The sequence below is a fragment of the Poromitra crassiceps genome, assembly GCF_964638095.1.
Source record: "Poromitra crassiceps genome assembly, chromosome: 26".
NCBI lineage: Eukaryota > Metazoa > Chordata > Actinopteri > Beryciformes > Melamphaidae > Poromitra > Poromitra crassiceps.
The window spans coordinates 15,047,643-15,071,185 of NC_139640.1; the positions used below are offsets into that span (position 1 = coordinate 15,047,643).

The 23,543-nt window shown below is 41.4% G+C and overlaps 1 protein-coding gene across 1 annotated transcript in view; it reads left to right on the forward strand.

Moving 5' to 3' along the window:
- Window positions 1–22,222, forward strand: part of LOC310798706 (inositol monophosphatase 1-like) — a gene marked incomplete at its 3' end in the record, with an annotated part of 29,051 nt that extends 6,829 nt beyond the window's left edge. The window contains exons 2-9 of the mRNA XM_083661260.1: window positions 485–579; window positions 3,500–3,633; window positions 12,156–12,260; window positions 12,373–12,418; window positions 17,705–17,813; window positions 19,291–19,399; window positions 20,466–20,617; window positions 22,047–22,222. Coding sequence (XP_083517386.1) covers window positions 517–579; window positions 3,500–3,633; window positions 12,156–12,260; window positions 12,373–12,418; window positions 17,705–17,813; window positions 19,291–19,399; window positions 20,466–20,617; window positions 22,047–22,222 — 894 coding nt within the window. The 5' untranslated portion in view covers window positions 485–516. The remainder of the gene's footprint in view (window positions 1–484; window positions 580–3,499; window positions 3,634–12,155; window positions 12,261–12,372; window positions 12,419–17,704; window positions 17,814–19,290; window positions 19,400–20,465; window positions 20,618–22,046) is intronic.
- Window positions 22,223–23,543: the final 1,321 nt, after the last annotated feature.

The following is a 23,543-nucleotide window of genomic DNA, read 5'->3' on the forward strand; positions in this document are numbered from 1 at the left end:
ATACCACAAATCAACAGACCATTTATCTTTATACAGAAGGAACAGACAGCTCGTAGTCTCCCGGATATCACACAACAACCTATTGTGAAAAATAAATGACAAGTCGTTCAGATGGAATAAGGATTTCAGTTCAACTGCCCAGGGGATGTCTATGAGCAATGTCCCAGTCAAATATCTTTTTTGTGAGTCTCTGATCAGACATCCTCACGAGTCTATTCCATAGTCGAAGCATCTGACCTTTGTGCCTGATGTTTGGGGATTCCCATCCCATATCACCACTGATGGCCAGAACTGATGTACATTTGTGAACTCCTAGAAAATAACGGAGAGCTCTGTGATGCACAGTGTTACAGCTTAGATGTTGTTGTTGTCCTGAGAATTTCATTGTTTAGAATGGTGACCTTGTATTATAGGCTACTGCGCATTTGATCAATAACAACGTATGTAACAATCTGTGTTATTCTGTCTGCTGTCGTCTGTCAAGTGTCTCCAGACCGTCACTAGATCTGTGTCATCATGGCCGACGACTGGAGTGAGTGTCTGAACTTTGGTGTCTCCATCGCTAAACAAGCCAGCAAGGTAACACACACACAGACTGACAGGCAGACTGACAGACAGACAGACAGACAGGCAGACAGACAGACAGACTGACAGGCAGACAGACAGACAGACAGACAGACAGACAGAGACAGACAGACAGACTGACAGGCAGGCAGACTGACAGACAGACAGACAGGCAGACAGACAGACAGACAGACAGACAGACAGACAGACAGACAGACAGACAGACAGACTGACAGGCAGACAGACAGACAGACAGACACACAGACAGACAGACACACAGACAGACAGACTGACTGAGGTGATTATTACTTATGAAGCAGGTCTGTGGCTTGGGAGTTAATTCATGACTCATCAATTTAACTGTTCAGTTCAACTCTAGGACCTGAAAGAAACAGAATTCCATGTTTGAGTCATAATCATGATCATGATTCTGATTCTGATTCTGATTCTGATCAGTGTTGGGGTCAATGTGTTGGTTACTCAAAAAAGTAATGTATTACACTGTACTCAAATAAACGCATTGTATTACTCCCTGCAGAAAGCAATTTGTTACATTACGTTTGTGTTACTCCAAAACAACCCCCCGGATGCATTGCCATTTGCCAGTTAACAATACAACCTTTTTATTTGTATTTTGTATTTACTGTCACAGTCTTGTCCTTTTGCGCAACAAATTGGAACGTACATATCTCCTCCTCTCACAAGCTGTAGACCTTCTATCTCCCGCACAATCTGTCTCTAGCCAAAGTCACACGAGCGCTCAGACAGAACAGTTTCACAGGAAATAGTTTAGTATCAGTAACAGTATTTTTGTTTTGTTTTTTTCAAACGTATGTTTGCAGAAACGTAAAAGGTGTAGCCATGTACCAATTTTAGGGGCATTATTGTTATAGTTGTGATGAGAAGTGAGCTGATCCAGAAGGCAAAGCTCTCGACCTTGATCTACCGTTCGATCTTCGTTCCTACCCTCACGATAAGTGATATGGGCATGGCCTATTTCATGCAGTGTCTCTATTGATATAATACACATAATACACATATCTAGAAATGTTGATATGCAACGTCATTTTGGTTCAGAAAAGTTTACATTCTACATACCCGTGGATTGCAGAAACGTACGTTGCGCAGAGACGTTTTATTATTGCGAGCGGGCTGGCAGGTCTGACCTGGGGTCAGTGGATTGTCACTGGGTTCATGAATGGAGGCCTGGCAGGTCTGACCTGGGGTCAGTGGATTGTCACTGGGTTCATGAATGGAGGCCTGGCAGGTCTGACCTGGGGTCAGTGGATTGTCACTGGGTTCATGAATGGAGGCCTGGCAGGTCTGATCTGGGGTCAGTGGATTGTCACTGCGGTTCATGAATGGAGCAGCCTGATATGAAGCTTTGTGACGGCCCAGGCCGGCCCAGGGGAGAGTGACAGTGTGTTGTAACTTGTCATGGAGCCTGCATGCTGGTATGCTGCTGATAAAAAAAGACTTGCGTAATCTGAAGAATGAACAGTTTTTCTTTCTTTGCTCAGAAAATGCTCAATCTCTCTTTCTCTTTCCATTCAATTCAATTCAATTCAATGAGCTTTACTGGCATGCAGTACATGTGCATGTTGCCAAAGCATTAGTCTCGCTTGACCAAGCTCACCCTACTGTACTATTACTCTGTTTGTTTGTTTTTGTTTGTTTGTTTGTTTGTTGTTGTTGTTTTTTGCGGGGGGGGGGCTATAGAGACAGTCCGCATGTCTGGGAACGCCCATACAGGCTCTAGGAACGCCCACAATAGACGCTGGGTTAGCCTGGGGGCGGGGTCAGGGTGGGGTAAATTCCCCCGTTCTATCCATTCAGCAAAGTTAGAATTTAGCTGATAGCCCAGCCCAGGCAGACACGATCGGGGATTTAACCACCGCAGTAAACGCACATCTGAGCAGACGTCTTGTGTTCTGCTCTAGAACCCCCAAACCTGTAGTTTAGAGCCGCAGCACCGTCTTTTGGTGAGTCAGCCCATGAGATATATCGGCGGTTTTACCCCAATCGCGCGCCAGCCGTTTAACATTTCGTGGGCGTTCCCAGACATGCGGACTGTCTCTGTGCCTTGTTAGGCTCTCTTTAGACCAATCACAAGCTTCTTGGGCAGCGTTATAAGCGCACAGGATGCGGCAATGGTGCTCCTGCAAAATAGTTTCCGGGGAACTTGTTTTGCTGGAAGTAAATCCCTGCAAAAGAAAACAACAGTAAAACACAGTATGTAAAACTTGCCATTTTCAGCGTTAGCGGTTCTTCGCGTGGCGGGGATTTCAATGGTCGGCACCAATGGCAGCACTTATATACCCACAGCCACTTCCATTAAGTCAGAGATGAAACAAACTGCATATTAAATGCATTCATCACATATACATACATACATATACAAATCATCTGTGGCTCAACTTCAGCTGATCCAGAATGCTGCTGCCAGACTGCTTACCAGGTCAAAAAAGTCATGTCACATCACCCCCATCTTAGCATCTCTGCACTGGCTCCCGGTTCATCACAGGATTAATTTCAAAATCCTTGTGTTTGCATACAGATCCCTCCACGGCCAAGCCCCTGCCTACATCACTGACCTCATTCTTCCCTACTCTTCCAGTCGGTCACTGAGGTCCTCTGACCAGGCGGGCTTTAGGCAGGCTTTTAATTAGTCATTTTTAGCCACCCTTTGTTCCCTGTTTTTGTTTGATGTTTCCCCCTTTTTGGACGATACCTGTGCTTGTATTTTTTTTTTATGCTGTTTTTATTTATGTAAAGCACTCTGTGCACTCGTGCTGTGAAGGGCGCTATAGTAATAAAGTTTTACTTACTTACTTATAATATTTCCGGACAGAAACAAAAATAACAGTGACAATTATTTTTAAAAAGCATACGTTAAAGTTTGCTCAACCCCCCCCCCCCCCCCCCTCTCTCTCAGATCGTCCTGACTGCCTTCCATCAGGAGAAGGAGGTGATGTTGAAAAGTTCTCCAGCTGATCTGGTGACAGAGACCGACCAGAGAGTGGAGAAGATCCTCATCTCTACCATCAGACAGAGATACCCCCAACACAAGTCAGCCTCTCTCTCTCACTCTCTCTCCCCCTCTCTCTCAGTTCAATGTGTACTGCTGTGGATTGTATTTCATTTCCTAATATTTCATCTCGTGGTGGTCGAGTACCCGAAGCACAACATGTATTTTTGGCGCTATTAGATCTGTGTTTTTGGTTATTTTGAACGGGTGTACCATTGGCCTCCATTCTAAGGTGGCAAATGAGCAAAACTCCAGAAAAAGTGGGGTACCCTATCCGTTTAAGTATCAAAAGTAATGTTCTTATATCAAATGTATTTAGGTATTGAAAGTAAAGGTACAAGTAAATGCTGTTAAAAAACCAAGCAAAAGACTGGGCTTCAGTGGAAATCTTCTTCTTGAGTTTTATAGCGGTTGGCAAACAACGTTATGGTGCATTACCGCCACCAACTGGAACGGGGTGTGGATCACGATTAACGTAACTTGCAAACTAGGAGCACTGATTCACCAAACCTGCTTGCTTGCAAACTACAACATTTGTTCTCATTTTACTTTGTAACTAAGATCCAGGGCCCAGTTGCACAAAGCACCTTAAGTTAAGATTTCCCTTAGGGTCCCAGTTCAGGTGTCCATAAAATCGAATTGGCTGCACAAAACACCCTTAAATCTTGTGCTTATGTTTTCCTTAAAATGTTTAACCTTATGGAGAAGATTTAAGGGTGTTTTGTGAAGCCAATTCTATTTTATGGACACCTTAACTCTGACTCTAAGGGAAATCTTAACACGTTGAGTGCCAATGACGAGATATCTCGGCTTACAGAATCCAACCGTTGAGTGCCAAAGACGAGATATCTCGGCTTAAAATTATTTTATTTTTTTTTGACGGTGGGACATCGATCAACCCCTTTTACGTCTCCTATATGTAGATAAATAATCCTGTTCATTACTACTCCAGGAAGATAGAGGGCGCTGTGAACTGCAGACACAGTGTCTGGGCGGAGCCTAGACCAAAGGTTATAAAGAAGTAAGACCTCCTTTGTTCGGGGTCATTTTGCCATCTTAAGGAAGTAGTGTAAGCAGGCAGTGATCCGGATCCGTGTATGGACTTTTGTTTTGTAAATAAACTATGTTACAATTTACTCTCTAGTAAATGGACTTATTTAAAGGTTAAAACGAAATATCTCACCACAGTTTGGTTGCCGAAACCCGTGTCGAGGGGGGAAGTATAGTGGTATAGTCAGAGCAGGCTTTGGGCCTGTGGTTTGGGGCCATTGTTTCACGTCGGACCTGAATTCCTGTGGAGCGCGCAAATCAACAACAACACAGGCAGAGCAGGCCGGCGAGAAGCAAATGGAAAGCCAAGGTGAGTTGTAATTTGATTATTTAGAAATACAAAAGTCTAAGTGTGTTGTGTGTTAAATGTGCCCAATAGATGATTGGTTGCCGAATGATTAAAAGAGCATAAAAAATAGCGTGGAAGAAAGATCGCTATGTTGCTATTGGGAAAGTTGATTAAGCGGCAAGTTGGAGCCTCAAGGATCCACTAGGTGGAAATCATTAAACATTATAAGGTAACTGAGTTCGGTAACTAATCATATTATTGATGTAACAGATATTCTGCTGCTGATTGTGTAGGCCTACCATTGAGAGAGAATTAAGAACCTAGGTAAATAAATAAAATCCTTAGAGGCTGTGAGGGGGGGGACGATCCTTTGTTTAGTAGTCTCTTAGAACAGACTGTTTCATCTACTTCTGGCGAATGCAGCTATACACATATGGTGGAAGCATTGGACCGTTAGATGGGGTTTTTATCAGAAGCAGAATCGTTCACAATGTGTGTGAATGAGACCTTAGAGGCCTGTAAAGTTTATGCTCTAGAGATAAAGACCTGAGAAAGCCAACTTGTCTGTTCTGGGAGACTGTTTAGTACAATAGTTAGCAGTGGCTAATGTGCTAACAAGGAATCGGAAGTCGCATTGGTGACCCATGAGACCACAGTAAATCCTTAGAGGAAGCGGAGTAAATGCTTTGAAGTCGCCGGATTTCCCCCGGTTGGGAGATAATTAGCGCTATATAAATAAATAAGTAATAAAACGTACGTTAGTCATCCAGTGACTGAATTAGCTAGCAAATAAAAAGTGTATGGTAAGGAATGTTGAAGGGAGTTTTATGTGAGAAACGGTAAGCTTAAAAGCTGGCTGCTCTGAGATAGTGGCACTCAGGAGATGTTGCATATACTGAAATGAAAAGAGACGCAGTACCAGTTGTGGTTGCACAAATTTAATAAGACGATGCTTCTAAGTGTGAATGCTATTCAGTTGCTGGGATGAACAATGGTAGCAGAATTTGTTGCATGTGGCTGTGTTGTCTTACCGCGGTTGTTTGTTAAATCGGCTTGTATGAAAGAAAATCATTGACTATCACATCAATAGTTTCTATCCTCAGCTGGGGCTTAATAATTAGGGAATTAATTTATAAGCCAGCAGCTGCTTTACGCCGGTTGTTTATTGTGTGAGTTGGGGAGCACATGGCTGTCGGCCATTTTGAGTGTTGGTCACAAGGACAAAGGGACTTGTAGTCTTTGTGTGTGAATGAATGTACTGCATGTGTAAAACTACAAATATTTTACTCAAACGTGATTAGAAGTAAAGCACATGATTGTATAGTAAATAAGCAACTTGGTAAAATAAAGTAGAATTAGGGGAAACTTTGCTGTGTAATAACCTATTTGTGTAATTTTCAGAAATGGAGTTGAGAAATCAAGATAAGAAAATCCTGCCTATCCAAGAAATGATGAATCTTTATGGGCTCATGGCAGCAGAAAAGACAACTGAGTGGTCTTATTGGACACAGGGTTCATGGCCAGCTATGGGCACTTTTGAGAAAGCGAAATTAAATGCAGTGTTAGAACAATTATCTCTTAAACAATTGGATGACCAGGCCCGAAGGGAACATGAAATAGTATACAATTTATGGGCTGCTCAAATCGCCAAAAGACAAGCAGAGGAATTCTTAGTACAAGCTATGCGTCAATTACAGATAGTTAAACATGAGAGTGTAGAATTATTGACAGGAGAGGAGAAAATAAGTATAACTGAGGCATTTGTGAATACAAAGCAAACAGAAATTGCAACAAAAGGAAGATCGAGAGAAGGATTTCACAGGAAGCCACCTCACCCCCGCTCCCTTCAGGTAAGCAGGGGGGGGTGGGGTGTGACAGCAGGGCAGCCTGATCAAAGACAAAAGAACAGAGACAAGAGGACAGGATGCTTTTGTTGTAAGAGTGAGGAGCACAGAATAAGGGAGTGTCCTTACAATGTGCAGGCTCCTTGAAGAATAAGAGTACAGAATGACTCCAGTTGGGTAAAAGGACTTAGTTATTTAACATAGTGACAATGCATCTCATCCCTTCTTCCTAAACAGAGATAAGAAGAGTTGAAGTAGGGATGAGGGGGTAGGGAACAATAGCATTGAGTGAGACTTTGAGATGGTAAGATTTCAGATGGAAGAGGAGAGCAAAATGAAAATTTGGTTGGGAATAAATAACACAGAATTGTCTAATTATGGTAATATCAATATCCATATTTTGAGTTGAAGTTCGGATTCTTCCAATTTATGTTGCCAATTAGAATTAGAGACAAGGTGAAAGCTATAAATATAAACAACACGATGAACCTCATTTCAGATGAAGTCATTGTGGGTTAGAATTCCTTTGTTAGTATTTTATTGTGTTACACTGCTTTATGAAGATCCATATTTAACTTTGCTGAAAGTTGAGAAGAAGAGAAAATGAATTGTCTACCGTGATTAAGTCACAAGTAAATAAATCACTGTGTTCTTTTATTTCAGACGGAGTCCAGCTGAACTGGAGAAAATGAGAGCACAGAAAATTAAGTAATAAATGAAAATGGGATATCTATGATAGGGGTTAACATATTTTGTGTGTGTTTCAGGGAAAGGAACCATGGGAGGAAGAGGTGACGTTGGGTGTCTGCTGGAAAAAACCCACAGTAGTATGAAGAACTGATAAGTTTCAAGCAAATGTAGACATTTACACAATGTTGTCGTGATATGTGAATCTCTGAGACTTAACAGGAAATGGGAGGAGAACTTGGAATAATCTAAATGCTAATTTTCTTACAGGGGACTGTAGGCTGAGAGGTGATGTCATGTAAAACTCTGAGGTGAAGCATAACATTACTTTACTTGCAGGAAGGAAGAAAAGCTATTATTCCTAATTTAATATTTTCCTTTAGGTCGGACATGTGGTGATTAACAAATCTATTAGTGGGGAAATTAAACATCTGAATTAAAGTTTAATTTCACAGAATGAGCAAGAGCGCTCACTACAGGATGTGAAAGCAATTGTTCCCCAGTAGGTGTGAGTATGCAAAAGGGAGTCAACACTAACCAAGCATTTGGCTAAAAAGAGGAGAGTGGGCTTTGTTTCAAAGAAAAGGCAGCAGTGCAAGCTTTTGGTTACAGGAGAAGAAAAAGCAAGGCCAGTTCATGTTAATCTGTTATATCAATGTAAAGTCGGTGTCATTTTAGAATGATGTAGTAGTAACTCTTATCTTTCAGATACCAAGGAGAGAGGAGAGCCTTTAGTCAGTGCTTCAGCATAATAAAGCGTGGAAAGAGGCAAAAGTGATTGAAATGCTAATTTGAAGACCGAGAAGAGCCGTCTGTCTGTCATTGTAAACAGGGGTAAGAAAACCTTTCTTTCAGGTAACTGAGGAACAAGCTAAGTTAAAGCACTTGGAGGACGTGAACTTCATATTGGGTAAACTCCAACTAAACTAAAGTGTATTGGTTAATATTCAGTCTAATTTTATTTCGTTATAAGGAAGTGTGGAGGTTTGCAGATGGAGAAAATAATCTTGCTTTTTAAAAGTGTAAAGTGTCATTAATCTGTATGCTTGTCTGTTATGCAGAGATGGACAATGGAGTGAAAATCTGGAAGCGATTTTCAGAGGGGGGAAGGAAGCGGAGAATAATGAGAATAATGAAGAGTTCGGAGTTCAGACTTGTGACTGTGTGTATGAGAGGGAAAGGGACGGACTTGACATTTTCCGACTGACTAGGAGAGAATTTTATTTGTTATAGAATCTAAGTGAGCTCAATACTGTAGATAGAGAATGGTTATTTGTGTTATTTGTTGTGTGATTAATTGGTTACAGGATCAGAAAGTAAGGTAAGTATGACGTGGAAATATGGGAACAGCTGAAATACTGCATGAATTAATACACTAACCAAACTAACTAATTCATAACTAATTATGAAAGTTGGGTGTTACAATAACCAAAAATGTATTGGGAATCGCCATGGAGAGGAATCGAGAGCAGGTAATCTTGAAAAGGAATCAATTTAAGAGGTGAGATGAATCATTCTTTATACAAATTATGCTGTTAATGTCAATTGAACTGAAATGAGAATCCTGAAGATCCATGTTTGTGGGGTGCCATGTAAATAATTTAAGTTATGTTTGTGTCTTTACAGAGAAGGAAGTGGAGACGGAGGATACAAAGAGCCAAAGAGGAGGGTTCGAGGCAACAGATAGGAAATGACTCATTGATGGGACACTGGACAATTAATATTTGAAAATGTGTGCTACAATCAATGAATATAGCAATTAATAATATGAAAATATAGGAAAAATAGTTTGGTGAGTATGAAAATGTATACAGTACAAATTTAAATGTTGAAATAATGAGGGAAATTGTCCAGTGTTGCAGAAAGAGTCGCCAATGATAAGTTGAGTACAAAGTGGCACATTTGTATAATGGTTCTTGTTGAATAATCTTCAGCTATTTGCAATTGTAGTAGTGTTATTGTTTTAGTTTAATGCTGAGATACTGTGTGATTTTAAGCGTAAATGTGCAATCTGGAGTGTGCAGTATTTTGAGATGAATTGGCAAGTTGAAAATTCAATACAGGTTTCTAAAGCACGGGCCTGAGGCCGAATGAGGTTTGTGGACAGATTTTGAGTGGTCCTTGGTTTGTCTTTCAAAATATATTAAATATGGCCTCCCATTGATTAATAAGCCAGTTTACTTTGCAATTTTCCCTCACCTAAGGCTAACCCTATCATCATACAGGTTGTCTAAGCCAAGTAGAAACAGCGTATGCAAAACAGAAGCAAATAATGTGGAAAGTGAGGAAAGAGGGGGTTTGATCTGATCACACAGAAGTTAAGCTTTTGTGTTGTTAGACCAATAAATTATCAAATACCCAATAAAATAAATTGTAAAATTGATGGCTTTTGAGCCAAACTTACAGCTGCCATGAAGTCTTGGTTATGTGAAATCCTTGACAATGAAAATAGTATTATGGAAAGTACTGGAAAATCCTTGAATTTCATTTTGTAATGTCTGCATGAACGCTGGTTATAATGAATATGATTAACACTCTTATCCCCTAGGGTTATATCAACAGAGGAGGGAGCAGTTAATTCGGAATAGAAGATACTCAGGACTGTTGAGATAAACTGATGTATGTAAAAGGAGAACTAAGATTAGATTTTCTGTTTCAGGAAAACCAGGAACATCGAGGGAGACATCGAGTTCAAGACAAAGGAACATTTCAATAAAACAGACAGTTTAGCAGTGAGAAAGGATATTGATTTAATGAATGAAGTGGAATGAATGAAGTGTGTGAATAGCAAGTAGGTGGAGCCAATGAAGACGACCCAACGCGAGGACGAAGAAGAAATAAAACTGCCACAAGAATCCTGCACTCCCTAATTGAATTCAGAAACATATGCCAAATAATTGATAGTGAACTATAAACCTTGAAAGCTGTTAAGTGTAATAATATGTACTGTAAATGATTGAATTGAATGTATGTTGTGTCTAGTACTAGAGTATGTAACTAATTAATTCTAGAAGTATTGTATAAAAGGCCTATTATAATATAGTATAAACATTATCATTATATAATAAGCATCATCATAGACTTTTGGTATCGCTGGTAGGCTAGGTTATGCACAGGCTTTTTAAGTGAGTGGTTCTATAACAATAGAAGCTCGCAGAGGCCTTTCCCTACTTTGAAGGAAAGCAAATGGAAAAAGTAGGTTTACCTCTGCATGTGAATAAGCTGTTAAAAGTCACCGCACTCAGTGCGGAGCTGTGTGCAGGGTGGTTCATAACATGGTTCCCGGGTCATTTGATTCATAGAAGTGGTTTGGACTTTGTGGATTATGTGATCTGGGAAAGGCTGCGTTGTGGACCTGCTTGTGCGTATCTCTGGATGGGGTGAGATGTCAAAATGCTGATGATGTATGCTGATAGACAAAAGTTGCAAAACCAAAAAGCAACTTTATAATAAATCCCTCAGTTAAGTTTTTCCTTATAAGGAAAAAAAGGAGGGAACTGTAGATAAATAATCCTGTTCATTACTACTCCAGGAAGATAGAGGGCGCTGTGAACTGCAGACACAGTGTCTGGGCGGAGCCTAGACCAAAGGTTATAAAGAAGTAAGACCTCCTTTGTTCGGGGTCATTTTGCCATCTTAAGGAAGTAGTGTAAGCAGGCAGTGATCCGGATCCGTGTATGGACTTTTGTTTTGTAAATAAACTATGTTACAATTTACTCTCTAGTAAATGGACTTATTTAAAGGTTAAAACGAAATATCTCACCACATATACCAATATTGGAGGAAGAGAATGTGTATAATCTATTTTACCGACCAGCTAAGTGGCGACAGTGCTCTCCAGACAGAGAGAAAGCCGAGCAAAAACAGCCGCGGGAGAAAGCCATTCTCAAGGAAATAGCTGGGCGAAAACGCTTTCGATTTCACACACACACACACACACACACACACGCGCGCGCACACACACACACTCGAGTACCTTTGAGCATAAATAAGACCAGAATCGCAAAAGCTTCATCAAAGCTCTCAGCCGACACCCCAAGAAACGAACGAGCCCGTTTTACAGTAATCCAGACTCGCCCGAGAGCGGCCGCGGAGACAGCAGCAGCAGCACAGACGGAGGGAGGAGTTTGGAGACACACACACACACACACACACACACACACACAAACACAATACAGTATACAGACTTGCCCAAGGGCACCCATAATCACAGGCACGTGAGGTGGTTCTAAAAATCCATTTATCTCAAAACTCTCTGAAAATCTCTGAAACCATGCTGTACTCAACGGCTAATATCTACATAACTACTAACTCTACAAACTAACTCTTTTAGACAGAGAAAGCACACATTCTATTAGTACTTTTGTGAACTTTGTGTTCACAAAGTCAAAGCAGAAAAGAATCCTCGACTCTTGTAAAATGAGCCAGAATCCTCAAAAAAACCCTCTGGCAGAAGCTAACTACAGTATTGAAAAACGGCTGGCAGTGAATGTGTTAACTTAAGGTGATTTGCGCAACTGGGCCCAGATCCTTAGGGGAAATGTAGTGGAGTGAAAGTATACATTTTACTTGTGTAAAAGTGAAATTTGACAGAAATATAAAAACTAAAGTAAAGTACAGTTACTCAGAAAAAAATTACTCAAGTACTGTACTTAAGTATTATTACTTTGTTACAATACACCACTGCCCACAGGTTCATCGGTGAGGAGTCTGTAGCTGCTGGAGAACGTGTGGAGCTGACTGACAGCCCCACCTGGATCATCGACCCCATCGATGGAACTGTCAACTTCGTCCACAGGTCAGCATCTCCACGAGAACCCTTCAGCCCTGCAGTATCTGCTTCAGTTACCTGCTTCTCACATCTTGTTCCTCACCTGCTTCAGTTCTTCACTGCTTATTTCCTCTTACAGGTTTCCCTTTGTGGCCATCTCCATCGCCTTCTCTGTCAACAAGCAGGTAAAGAGGTTCTGTTAGGCCATGTTCACATTACGGGCAAATCTGATTTGCTGATAAAGTCATTAATCATCATTATCTTGATTGGTTTCCCAAATCTGATTTGGGAGTGTGTCCGCACTGCCACAAATCTGATTCTCAAGTCGGATCTGTGTGTCCAGACCAGTCCCCATTACAGCCAGTCTCTTTTTGAGGCCAATGCGGAAGTTGCCATACTCTCAAATGGCCAGTGGGGGGCGCAGCTTGTGTAACATCATCCCTGAACGTCCATTCAACTCTATGTGAAACGAGCCAACTTCTCTCTCGGTCTCTGTCTTAAATAAACACTTTACAAATGAGTTTATGGTCTGAAAAAACAATTTCAAGTATTTTTCATGCTCTCAAGGCCCCAGTTTTTTTAATTATAGCCCCATTCCGAGGAAAATAGGCGATATACTTTGGATATTGGGAAACAGTAATACTTCCGCCCGTTAGAGGCAGCAATGTGCCGCAAAGGCATCTAGTCTGCGGAAAGTACACGAATAAGAAAACCTAGCAAAACAAGGCTAGTATGGCTAGCAGATAGCAAGTCATACTTTAGCAAATTATCAGAAAATAGCGCTACTTTATGATATTTTAATAATGTTAGTAGACACACGTAACTGTATAGATGGCATACATGTAACGTGACGCTCATAACATGGCGGACCATTTAACGTTATCTAACGGTATGTAAAGTAGCCTAACGTTAAATGGTCTGTCCATGTTATACAGTAAGCGTCATAAGGTTATATGTCAACGTGACATAACATCACAAGTTTTTGCAGACATGAATGCTGTTGGTCGTTTGTTCAATTTGCTTTTCTGTATGGTATTGGACATTTAAAAATGATACATACTTGTCTTGAGGCATCCGCCAAGCTCAGCAATTTGTTATCCTTATTTTAAAACATACTTTATCAGATCGATAGAACTCAACATAGCCTAAGGTCTTGCACTAATATGTCTACTGGTAAATTAGGCATATATAGATAATCTACCAAGCAACACTTGATACAAATATAGGTAACCATTTCACAGCAGTACAGCCTACCATGGTGGAAAATTAACCATTCTTTAAGTTTGAATGATATCAAAATATATGTTGCATGGTGTAGCCTTTGTTTATGTCGAATTGTTACAGCTAACCATATTTCAATAAATATAAATCATTCGTTGATTTGAAGCAGTCGGTTGGTTCTCCATCTTCATTCTTCTTCCTGGTCATTTGGTCGAAGCTGGTTCACTCGACATCAAATATCTTTATATCACATCTTATTAACAACCTGCCTGCTCTGACCAGACAACTATAATGGGCTTGTTCTATGAGATTTGCGGTACATTCGGGTACATGATTTAATTAGCACATAGCCTACACAACAAGGTTCTTTGTTGGCAATGTTTATTGACAAAAACACACTGGCAGATACATACCAAATGGTTCAAAGTAAATATATCAAAAGTCTCAAATGTGTCAGCATTTAGCTTATGTTATTGCAATATCTTAGGTTGAACAACTGATGATCAGCAATATTCTCACAGTAATATGCACATGGGAATCAAAACGTAGCATTCATTTTCACAAATAATTTGACCAAGGGACAATGTGCCTCTGTTCTGTTGTGCTGTTCCTGCTCCACCATGGTACTCCGACGGCCATCCCTTGAAGAAACAAACGACACCGTGTTATATTAATTACTTACATAACGCCACCAAATTTCAGTTAAAGTAGGCTATAACGGTGCTCACACGTTAGCACACGATGCTAATCGAGCTAGCGTTAGCTTACAAACATGAGCATCACTCAAACAGTCCAACGAGTCCAACATAGCAGAGCACCAAGTGCGCGACCAAATCCACCTCAGTTATAAATTTTAGAGTTTGCCCAGAGATAAGTATAATAGCAGTTTACCTTGTGGAGGCTTAGCAGCAGCTAGCAGGCTGGAGACTCACACCAGGCACAATGCACCAGGATCACACCACACCATGGTCTCTTGGCCAGGCCCCGGACAAGACGGTGGTCGGCTGGCTGGACTCCTACTCGCCCATACCTTCGGACTAAAAGTTATTATATTTGTTGTCCTGGACCATTTCACCACTGCAACCAGCCAGCCAGCGAGCAAGCTAGCAAACAGAAGCGAACAACAAGATGGCAGTCGTTCAAGCCTGTGAGACAAATTCGGAAACTCCCCCGGCAGCCGCTAGGGGCAGCCGCCCCCTCCTCCTTCTTCTTCTTCTACTAGTGTTTTAACAGCCCTCTCTCCCCGTACTTCCGTGTAAAGTTAATCCATTCAACCAATCAACGATGAGCAGGAAGCGGGAGATTCAAGCCTCATTTTGTTCCATCAAAACCCAATGGGTGACGTCACGCTGACATTATCCAGTTCTATTATACAATCTATGGTCCAGACCTAAACAGCCTATCTGCATGGGTTGCTATGGTAACGACGTGGGCGTCAGTAAATACGTACGTTGGTGACGTGGTTTTCCTGCGCAGAAGCATTTGATGACGAGTTGCGAGTGACGTTCAAATCAGATTTGGTGGATCTGCGCGTCCGCACTCAAGTCACATCAGTCCAAAGCACATTTGAAGCAGATTGGAAACTACCTCCATATGTGGTTTGGGACAAGTGATACAAATCAGACTTGGAGCGTCCAGACTCATAAAACCAATCTGGATAAAGTCATTAATAGGTCACTAAAGTTCACAAATCAGATTTGGCCTCCTAGTCCGAACATGACCTTAGTCTGAGCTGTTTATTCACATCAGCACATTTCCATCAGCAGATTCCTAGATGAGCTGCATGTGTGAAGAAGGGCTTTAAAGCAGCTGCGAGGAACTTTTAACTGGTTATGAAACAGTCTAAATGTAATACTGATGCCTCACGTCCAGTGTTGGGCAAGTTACTTTCAAAATCTAATATACTACATATTACTAGTTACTTTCATTGTAAAGTAATAAGTTACTTTACAATATTACTGTCTGTGTAGAGTAACTTGTTACTTATTACACTACTTTTGCATTACTTTCACCAAAACAACAGCAGCAGCAGAATGACATCTGACCATCCCGGAAAATTATTTCAACAGTCTTGAAGTCAGTGTAAACCGTCCAAAATTCTAAATGTTTATCTTTTCCTTTGTTATTGTCATCTGTAGTGGTTATTTGCATGAAAACAAACAATTTGATTAGGAAATTATTGTATTTTTATTTAAATATGTGCTTTGATTTTAAAAAAAGTAACTCAATTTGTAACTTGTGTTACTTGACAAAGTAACTGGTATAATATTACTGAAATCCTATTGGTAATAAGTTATATTACAGAGTTACTGCTAAAAGTAATATATTACAAGTAATATGTTACTTTTGTAATGAGTTACCCCCAACACTGCTCACGTCACATCTTACCTACATCAGAGAATGAGACCATCGGCGAGGAGTGCCTCAAGTGCCTCTGAGGGTATCGCAGAGAGAGCCAAAGTGAAACGTCACTTCCTGCTTCGGCACTGTACCAGAGATTTTCATCCGCCATTTATTTTCCCATAGACATTTCGTAAAATACTTATAAAAAGAGTTTTACTGGTTCAAACCAAACGGTTCAGATATATTTAGAAACAGGAGAGATCGTATAACATTTCACTCGGACCAAAACGTTAAAAAAAGTGCGGGTTTGAAGTTTGAAGTTTTGGTCCGAGTGGAAATGTTCTATGGTCTCTCCCGATTATAGCGTTAGCTGAACCATTTGGTTTGAACCAGTAAAACTCTTTTTATAAGCATTTTACGAAATGTCTATGGAAAAATAAATGGCGGATGAAAATCTCTGGTACAATGCTGAAGCAGGAAGTGACGTTCACTTTGGCTCTCTATAGCGTCCGTCCGGTCTCACGTCTGGATGAAACAGGGTTGTCATTTTTGTTCTGGCCAGTTAATGAAGCAGTGAGGTCAACCAAACAGTGGGGGGAGGCTCTCTGACTCAGATAAGCCCTGTCTGCTCAGACAGCCCAGTGGAGACAGCAGGAGGAGCCTTGATGTTCAGGAAATGCAGATCCGGGAGAACAGTACGGCTTTTGTCCACAGGGGCTGCTACAATCAACACAAAGTTCCCCGTAGATCAGACTTGGGCAACTGGTGGCCCGCAGGCCACATGCGAGCGCCACCTGTGTGGCCCGCGCTGGAATTGCAAATTTCTTTTTTTTTTACAATGCACCTGAACGCAACATGCAAGATACCCGCTGAATAAGTGTCCAAATGTTCATGTCATTCTGGCCAATACTCCACTTCTGTTATAACATTTCAGTCTAGAATATGGAATATCTTTCAATAATCTTCATGACTTAAAGGCTAAAAGTAAGCTCGTATAAGAAATTACTGTTCTACATTGAAGTAAAAATAATTAACTTGTTGGTTTTGGATTTTTTTAGCTTCAAGAGTGCATTTTTCTTCATATGACCCTCAACACAGGCTTTGAGAATCCCGGGCCACTTACTGATACTTATATTAACCCACTCATATTCTGGTTTATTTCAAGAAAAACATTTCGGCTAGTGGAAATTCTAATTGGCTGGTAACTTTAAAATCTAGCAGCCATATTGGCAGGTGGTCAAAAAAGTTAATTTCAAGCCCTGCAGGGAGAGCAGGTGGTGACATAGGAGTGAGTGAGAAAAGGATCAAATATTGGTGGTTAAGACTGAATAATCAGTATCAATAATAATAATAATAAAAACATCACAACTATTCATTTAAAATTAGTTATTCCTCTAAACCTGACTTCAAATACCCCCCAAAAAATTGCGCCGGCGCCGTTTGGCCCCCAGCCCTCAGCAAAATCTGGCCCTTTGGTAGCGAGGACATTTTGTCGTGGTCCTCTCTATCATCAAAGTTCATGGGTTACGGCATGACAATATTTGTTCGGCCCCCGGCAACAATCTTGGTTTCTCATGTGGCCCCCCATGAAAAGTAGTTGCCCACCCCTGCCGTAGATTGTTTAATATTCTCAACCAACTCGTCTTCTGAGACTGAAGTGCTAAGAAGAAGCAGCCGAAATGATAGAGGATGCTTGTCAGTGTGTGTTGTTTAGAAGATGTTTGCCAGTGTGTGTTGTTTAGAAGATGTTTGTCAGTGTGTGTTGCGTCAGTGTGTGTTGTGTCAGTGTGTGTTGTTTAGAAGATGTTTGTCAGTGTGTGTTGTTTAGAAGATGTTTGTCAGTGTGTGTGTTGTGTCAGTGTGCGTTGTGTCAGTGTGTGTTGTTTCAGTGTGTGTTGTTTCTGTAGACAGAGTTTGGAATCGTGTACAGCTGTGTGGAGGACAAGCTGTACTGCGCTCAGAGGGGACGAGGAGCGTTCCTCAACGGACAACCACTGCACACCTCCCGACAGCAAGGTGACGTCATTTTCCTTTCTTTCGTGACTTTTCAGTCCATGATAAACAGCTAACCCTACATCAGAATCAGCTTTATTGGCCAAGTATGCAAACACATACAAGGAATTGGGCTCCGGTTAGCTTTGCTCTCAAGTACACACAGAGTACACAAGTACACACACATATAGAGAGAAATAAAGGAGAAAGAAGGTTACACATAGTCAAGGCGATCAAGGCAAGAATACTTTGTTGGACATAAGCAAAAATGTACAGTGACTGCTATATACAATGTGGTGACTGTGCTATATACAATGTAGTAAAGTGGCTATTTTTAAATATGAATATATTAGGGAGTGTACAGTCAAAGTGTACGGTAAGTGTGCAACAACGCTACATAGGTTTGTGAACGAGGCTTATACAGGGATTGCATTTTAAATATGAATATATAAGGGAATGTACAATAAATGTGTACAGTAAAATGTGCAACAACGCCACATAGTTTAGTAAACAAGGATTATGCAGATATTACACGGTACAGTTGTATCACAAATAACCAACATCAGCCAATAGCAGATTGCGATTGCAATAGCATGATGTTAGGTAAAGTAGAATTAGTGTTTAAAGCCCCATTATGTTTTATTTTTACCTTAATATAACCGCTTTTTAATCATTTTGATGTTACATGACTTGTCACTTCTAATAGCGGCTCTGTCATTTCCACACTGCCCTGATGGCCTGTTCCTGCACAGTGACTTTTTGGTGGCCGCGTCTCGAGTGGCTTGGCAGTGTCAATTGCCTGGAACTTTTAAGTCCATTTCCTGCACGAATCCTTCAAATTAAAAGTTTTCTGCTGACCAACCACCTTTGTATCATTACAATGTGGAACTTCCCGCTATGTTTCCTGCTCCGAGAGCTTCCTGTTTATCTGTCCGGCGAAAATCCGACGGGCTTTTGGAAATACAGTGCACTCGTCTTATAGTGATCACCTTAGGACGGCTCAAATTGATCACTATAAGCCGAGTATTGATCACTTACTTACCGAAGATTCAGCCATGAATTCATGAGAAGCCATTTGCCCGAGCAAGGGAAAGCTGTAAAACCATCTCTGCAGCTTGTGATTGATTGATTGATTGATTGATTGATTGATTGATCAATCGATCAATCTATTGATTATGCACAAGCAAGCCGAATTGGGCAGGCGCATAGGCATAGCGCCACCTACTGACAACACAAAAAGCAGTTCATCTCGAGAACCGTTTGTCCGATCGACTGACCCGATGGACCCAACGTTCATAATTGACTTTTTGAATGTTTATGACCTGATGGAAAGGTCTAGTGTAAACTCTGCTCTGAGTGCAGGCAACATGGAGTGAAGTTAAACATTGTTTATTTGCATAAAGTACAGTACTACCCACAATGATACAATGCTGGTTGAAAATCAGCAGTCTTCCTCTAAGGTGGTTTGGGTTCATTCTAACCCTCTTTCCGGTGTGATCAGACATCAACCAGTGTCTGGTGGTGACAGAGATTGGAGCGGAGCGGGATGACCTGGCGCTGTCCACCATGACCTCCAACATCTTCAGGCTGCTCAAGCTCCCGGTCCACGGGTGAGATCAGGAGGAGATACAGTACCAGGAGACACCCAAACACCCTCACTCCAACCAGCCTGGGTTTACCAACATTAGAACCATCAGAAGGAGAAAGAAAAAAAAAAAAAAAAATTTTTTGATGGCACGGTGGGTCAGTGGTTAGCACTGTTGCCTCACAGCAAGAAGGTCCTGGGTTCGAACCCCGGTCCGTCCCAGGTCCTTTCTGTGTGGAGTTTGCATGTTCTCCTCGTGTTTGTGTGGGTTTTCACCAGGTGCTCCGGTTTCCTCCCACCATCAAAGACATGTATGTTAGGGTTAATACTCCTGTCAGTGCCCCTGACCAAGGTACTGGCAAAAGATTGGTCCCAGTCGCTGCACTGAGGCTGCCCCACTGCTCCTAGTTCTAGGAAGGTTCCTAGTAGAGGATGGGTCAAATGCAGAGGATGAATTTCCCCATGGGGATAAATAAAGGATAACTTAACTTAAGGAGACGTTTAGTGTCCCATAATGGTGTAAATCAGTGGTTCTCAACGTGGGGTCTGGGGACCACCTTGGGTCCTTGAGGGGGTTCCAGGAGGTCCCCAGTAAACTGATGAATTGTTAAACTTCTAAAGTTTCTACACATTATTTCATTTACAAGAAGGTAACACAGTTAGAGAATGTAGAAGAATGACTGTTGTGGTCCTTTTTTCTCTGTTATCTCTCTACCTACAATACAGTCATGGAGTCGATGACTATCTTTTACGCTTATATCTGAGTAAAAGACTGAGAGAAACACAGCATACTTGGAATTTTAATATTTTATATTGGCACAAAATGATCAGCTGTCGTCAGGTTCAATCAAAGCATATTGTGTTTGTTTATATGAAGGTTTAATTTGACTAAAAGCATATAGATGACTTACATTTGTGATATGTCCAAATAGCACTTGATGATAATCGACAAATGTAATGTTTTGTTGATATTTAGCTCATCATTAACATATTTAGCATCATTAACTAAAGGCTTATAAATGACTTATGACAGAACGTTGGAGATGTTATTGAGTCAGTATACTGTGTGGACTATGACCTTGTGGTTGCAGCGTGCGCGCCGTGGGCACGGCTGCGGTGGACATGTGTCAGGTGGCGACGGGCGGAGCCGACGTGTATTATCACATCGGGATGCACTGCTGGGACATCGCCGCCTCCGCCATCATCGTCCAGGAGGCCGGGGGCGTCGTCATGGATACAGATGGTCAGTTAAGATGCCATGTTCCAACATGGCCGCTTAACGGTCTTCACCAGTTTTCCACAACCAGTGGCCAGAATAAAGCGTTGGCATTTTACCTCGTGCAAACCACTTATAGTAGATTCTCAACATAAAAACAACAACAACAAAAACAGTGGTTAATTTGAAAAACCTCACCGGCTTTCTAACGTTAAACACAAATCAAGCAACTAATGACTTTGGTTATGTTTAGGCAAGTAAAACACCGTGGTTAAGGTTTGGGGTAATCTTTTGGGTTAGACTTTGAACCAAAACTCTAACAATCGCATCTGCAATTTAGCAGTGATCTGACTTCGGCAGTGCGGTTTGAACTGAGGTAGGCTACAGTAAGATAACCAAGAGAAAGTATTCTGTGACTTAGGGCGTTTTCACACATATTTGGGTCGAGCCAGGCGCTGCCACAGCAGTGAAAAGTATACTGAATGTTTCAATTTTCAACTAGAGCGACTCCGTTTCACATAAGCTTTTTATCACCGCGCCCAGGCCATCGTTCTACAGAGTGGAGCGTCATGTATCCATGCCAACCAGACGGAAGTAGAAGCGTAGGCTATAGCGTAATTCCCACCCGGAAAGGAAGCCCGGGATGTTTACATCGTTTGTCTCTTTCAATATCGGGGAAGTGTTGAATTTGAAAACGAGGCACGGCTGCGTCTGGAAAACAATGTTTTCATGTACTGGAGGCGGCGGATGTGAATCTCCAGACAAAGCAGGACAAGGCGCAGATTGATTCTGTTGAACCGTGAAGCCCTCACCATACGCAGATATTATCGGCGAACAGCCGGGTAAGTTGTAAACATTAACGTTTGTAACGCTAGGCTTGCTATGCTCTTGGTGGTAATTTGTCCAATAACTGTTTATTCAATGTTTGTGAACGCCCCATTGATGTTAACATTAGCAATACAGCATTAGGACGAGCTGAAGTCGGCGCGCGTTCACACATCACTCACGTCGCATTAGGTTTGGGGTTAGGGCGACGCAAGCCGCTCCGAAACCACCCTCTCCAGCTGGACCGAGAGCGAGTGAGTTACGTCGACTACGAGTTCGAGTGGCATGTTCACACTGACCCAGTCGCGCCGTGTTCGGCCCCAAAACTCAGTTAAGTCGACCTAAAACGTTCCAGTGTGAACACTGCTTAGATTGGTTCAAAGTAGATGTAGGAAAAGAGAGGGTTTAATATAAACCGTTAAAAACACACTTACATAATTCATTCACAATATAATGCCATTCCGACCTACTAGCAGGTTTATCAGCGATAGGAACGGGGCTGATGACGCTCCTGGGTCTCTGGGTGACGACAATGCGATCGGGTGCGGATTGCAGAAATCTAACGTGTCAACATTTTATTCTGGCGACGGGGTTGATTTCCTGCAGGTGTTAACCCCTCGTGTGTCCGCAGGTTCACGCTTCGACATGATGTCCAGGAAGGTCATCGCAGCGAGCTCCTCTGCCGTGGCCAATCGGATCGCACAGGTGGTCCAGGCTTTTCCTTGTCGCCGTGACGACGACGACGATCTATCGAAGGGTGTATGTGGAGCCTCCGCAGAGTGCAACACCTCCGAGAGCGGAGTCTGACCGCTGTCATAAAGCATAAAGCTGTCATAAAGCATAAAGCTGTCATAAAGCAGAGCTATATACAGGGACGGGGGAAGTGGGGGTGCTTAGGGTGCTGCAGCACCCTCTGCTGTTTTGTAATGGAATTGCAACATCAATAAAAACAATTATATTTTAAAATTTGTTTTATATGCTTTATACTGCGATATTTAGGGTTTAGTTGAAGACTATGAGCAAAGCGAAGAGGGTGATGATGTTATTTTTGATGTTTGGTTTATAATGAGATTAACAAAAAACATAAGTTCAGTGTTTCTGCCTGTTGTAGTGTAAAACGACCAAAAGGGAGAGCAGGTGGTGACACGAAAGTGGGTGAGAAAAGGAGAAAATACTGAATAATGACATCACAACAGTATAATCCCAATGTCAATTTAAAATGAGATATTCCTTTAAATATGGCTCAAAAAACATCCAAACGTCGAAAAAAACTTTCGGCGGCACCCTTGCGCCACTGGGAGTCTCTTCCTTGCACCACCCCCTACTTAAAAGGAGTTCCAGCGGCCCTGGCTATAACCTATATAATATATATATATATATATATATATATATATATATATATATATGATGGTTGTGTTGTCACCTTGCAATGCACCTTATCCATGGACAAGCTCCACTATTTTGATGGACCATAGAATATCAATTATCTCAATTAAATCATAGGAGTATTAAAAGAGGATTAAATAATCATCCTTAAAAAAGAACACAATCCTTCATGTCAAAATTTAATTAACTGTTCAATGAAGTACAGGAAATATTGAGTACAATCAAATCAAACAAGCTGTACTGAAAAGAAACACAAAAATCCTTAATTTTTCACATTTTCATATCACCAAATTAAGTTTTTAGTAACTCCCATTTATGAGTACAAGTATTAAAATAATAGCTATGGAATGATCCTTCTGAGAGTAACAAAATAAAGATTTGGTCGTTTGGAGTGCCGTAGCCTACCTCAGAACATGACAAATGGCTCTGCTTAGCTGCGTCTGCATGTCAACCAGAGGCGCACACACACACACACACACACACACACACACACACACACACACACACACACACCAGCAATAGACAGTTTTACATAAACAACATAAACATTCTAAATTGTCCCTAGCTTAATTAAGCCATGTTCACATTACAGGCAAATCCGATTTGCTGATAAAGTAATTAATCATCATTATCTTGATTGTTTTCCCAAATCTGATTTGGGAGTGTGTCCGCACTGCCACAAATCTGATTCTCAAGTCGGATCTGTGTGTCCAGACCTAAACAGCCTATCTGCATGGGTTGC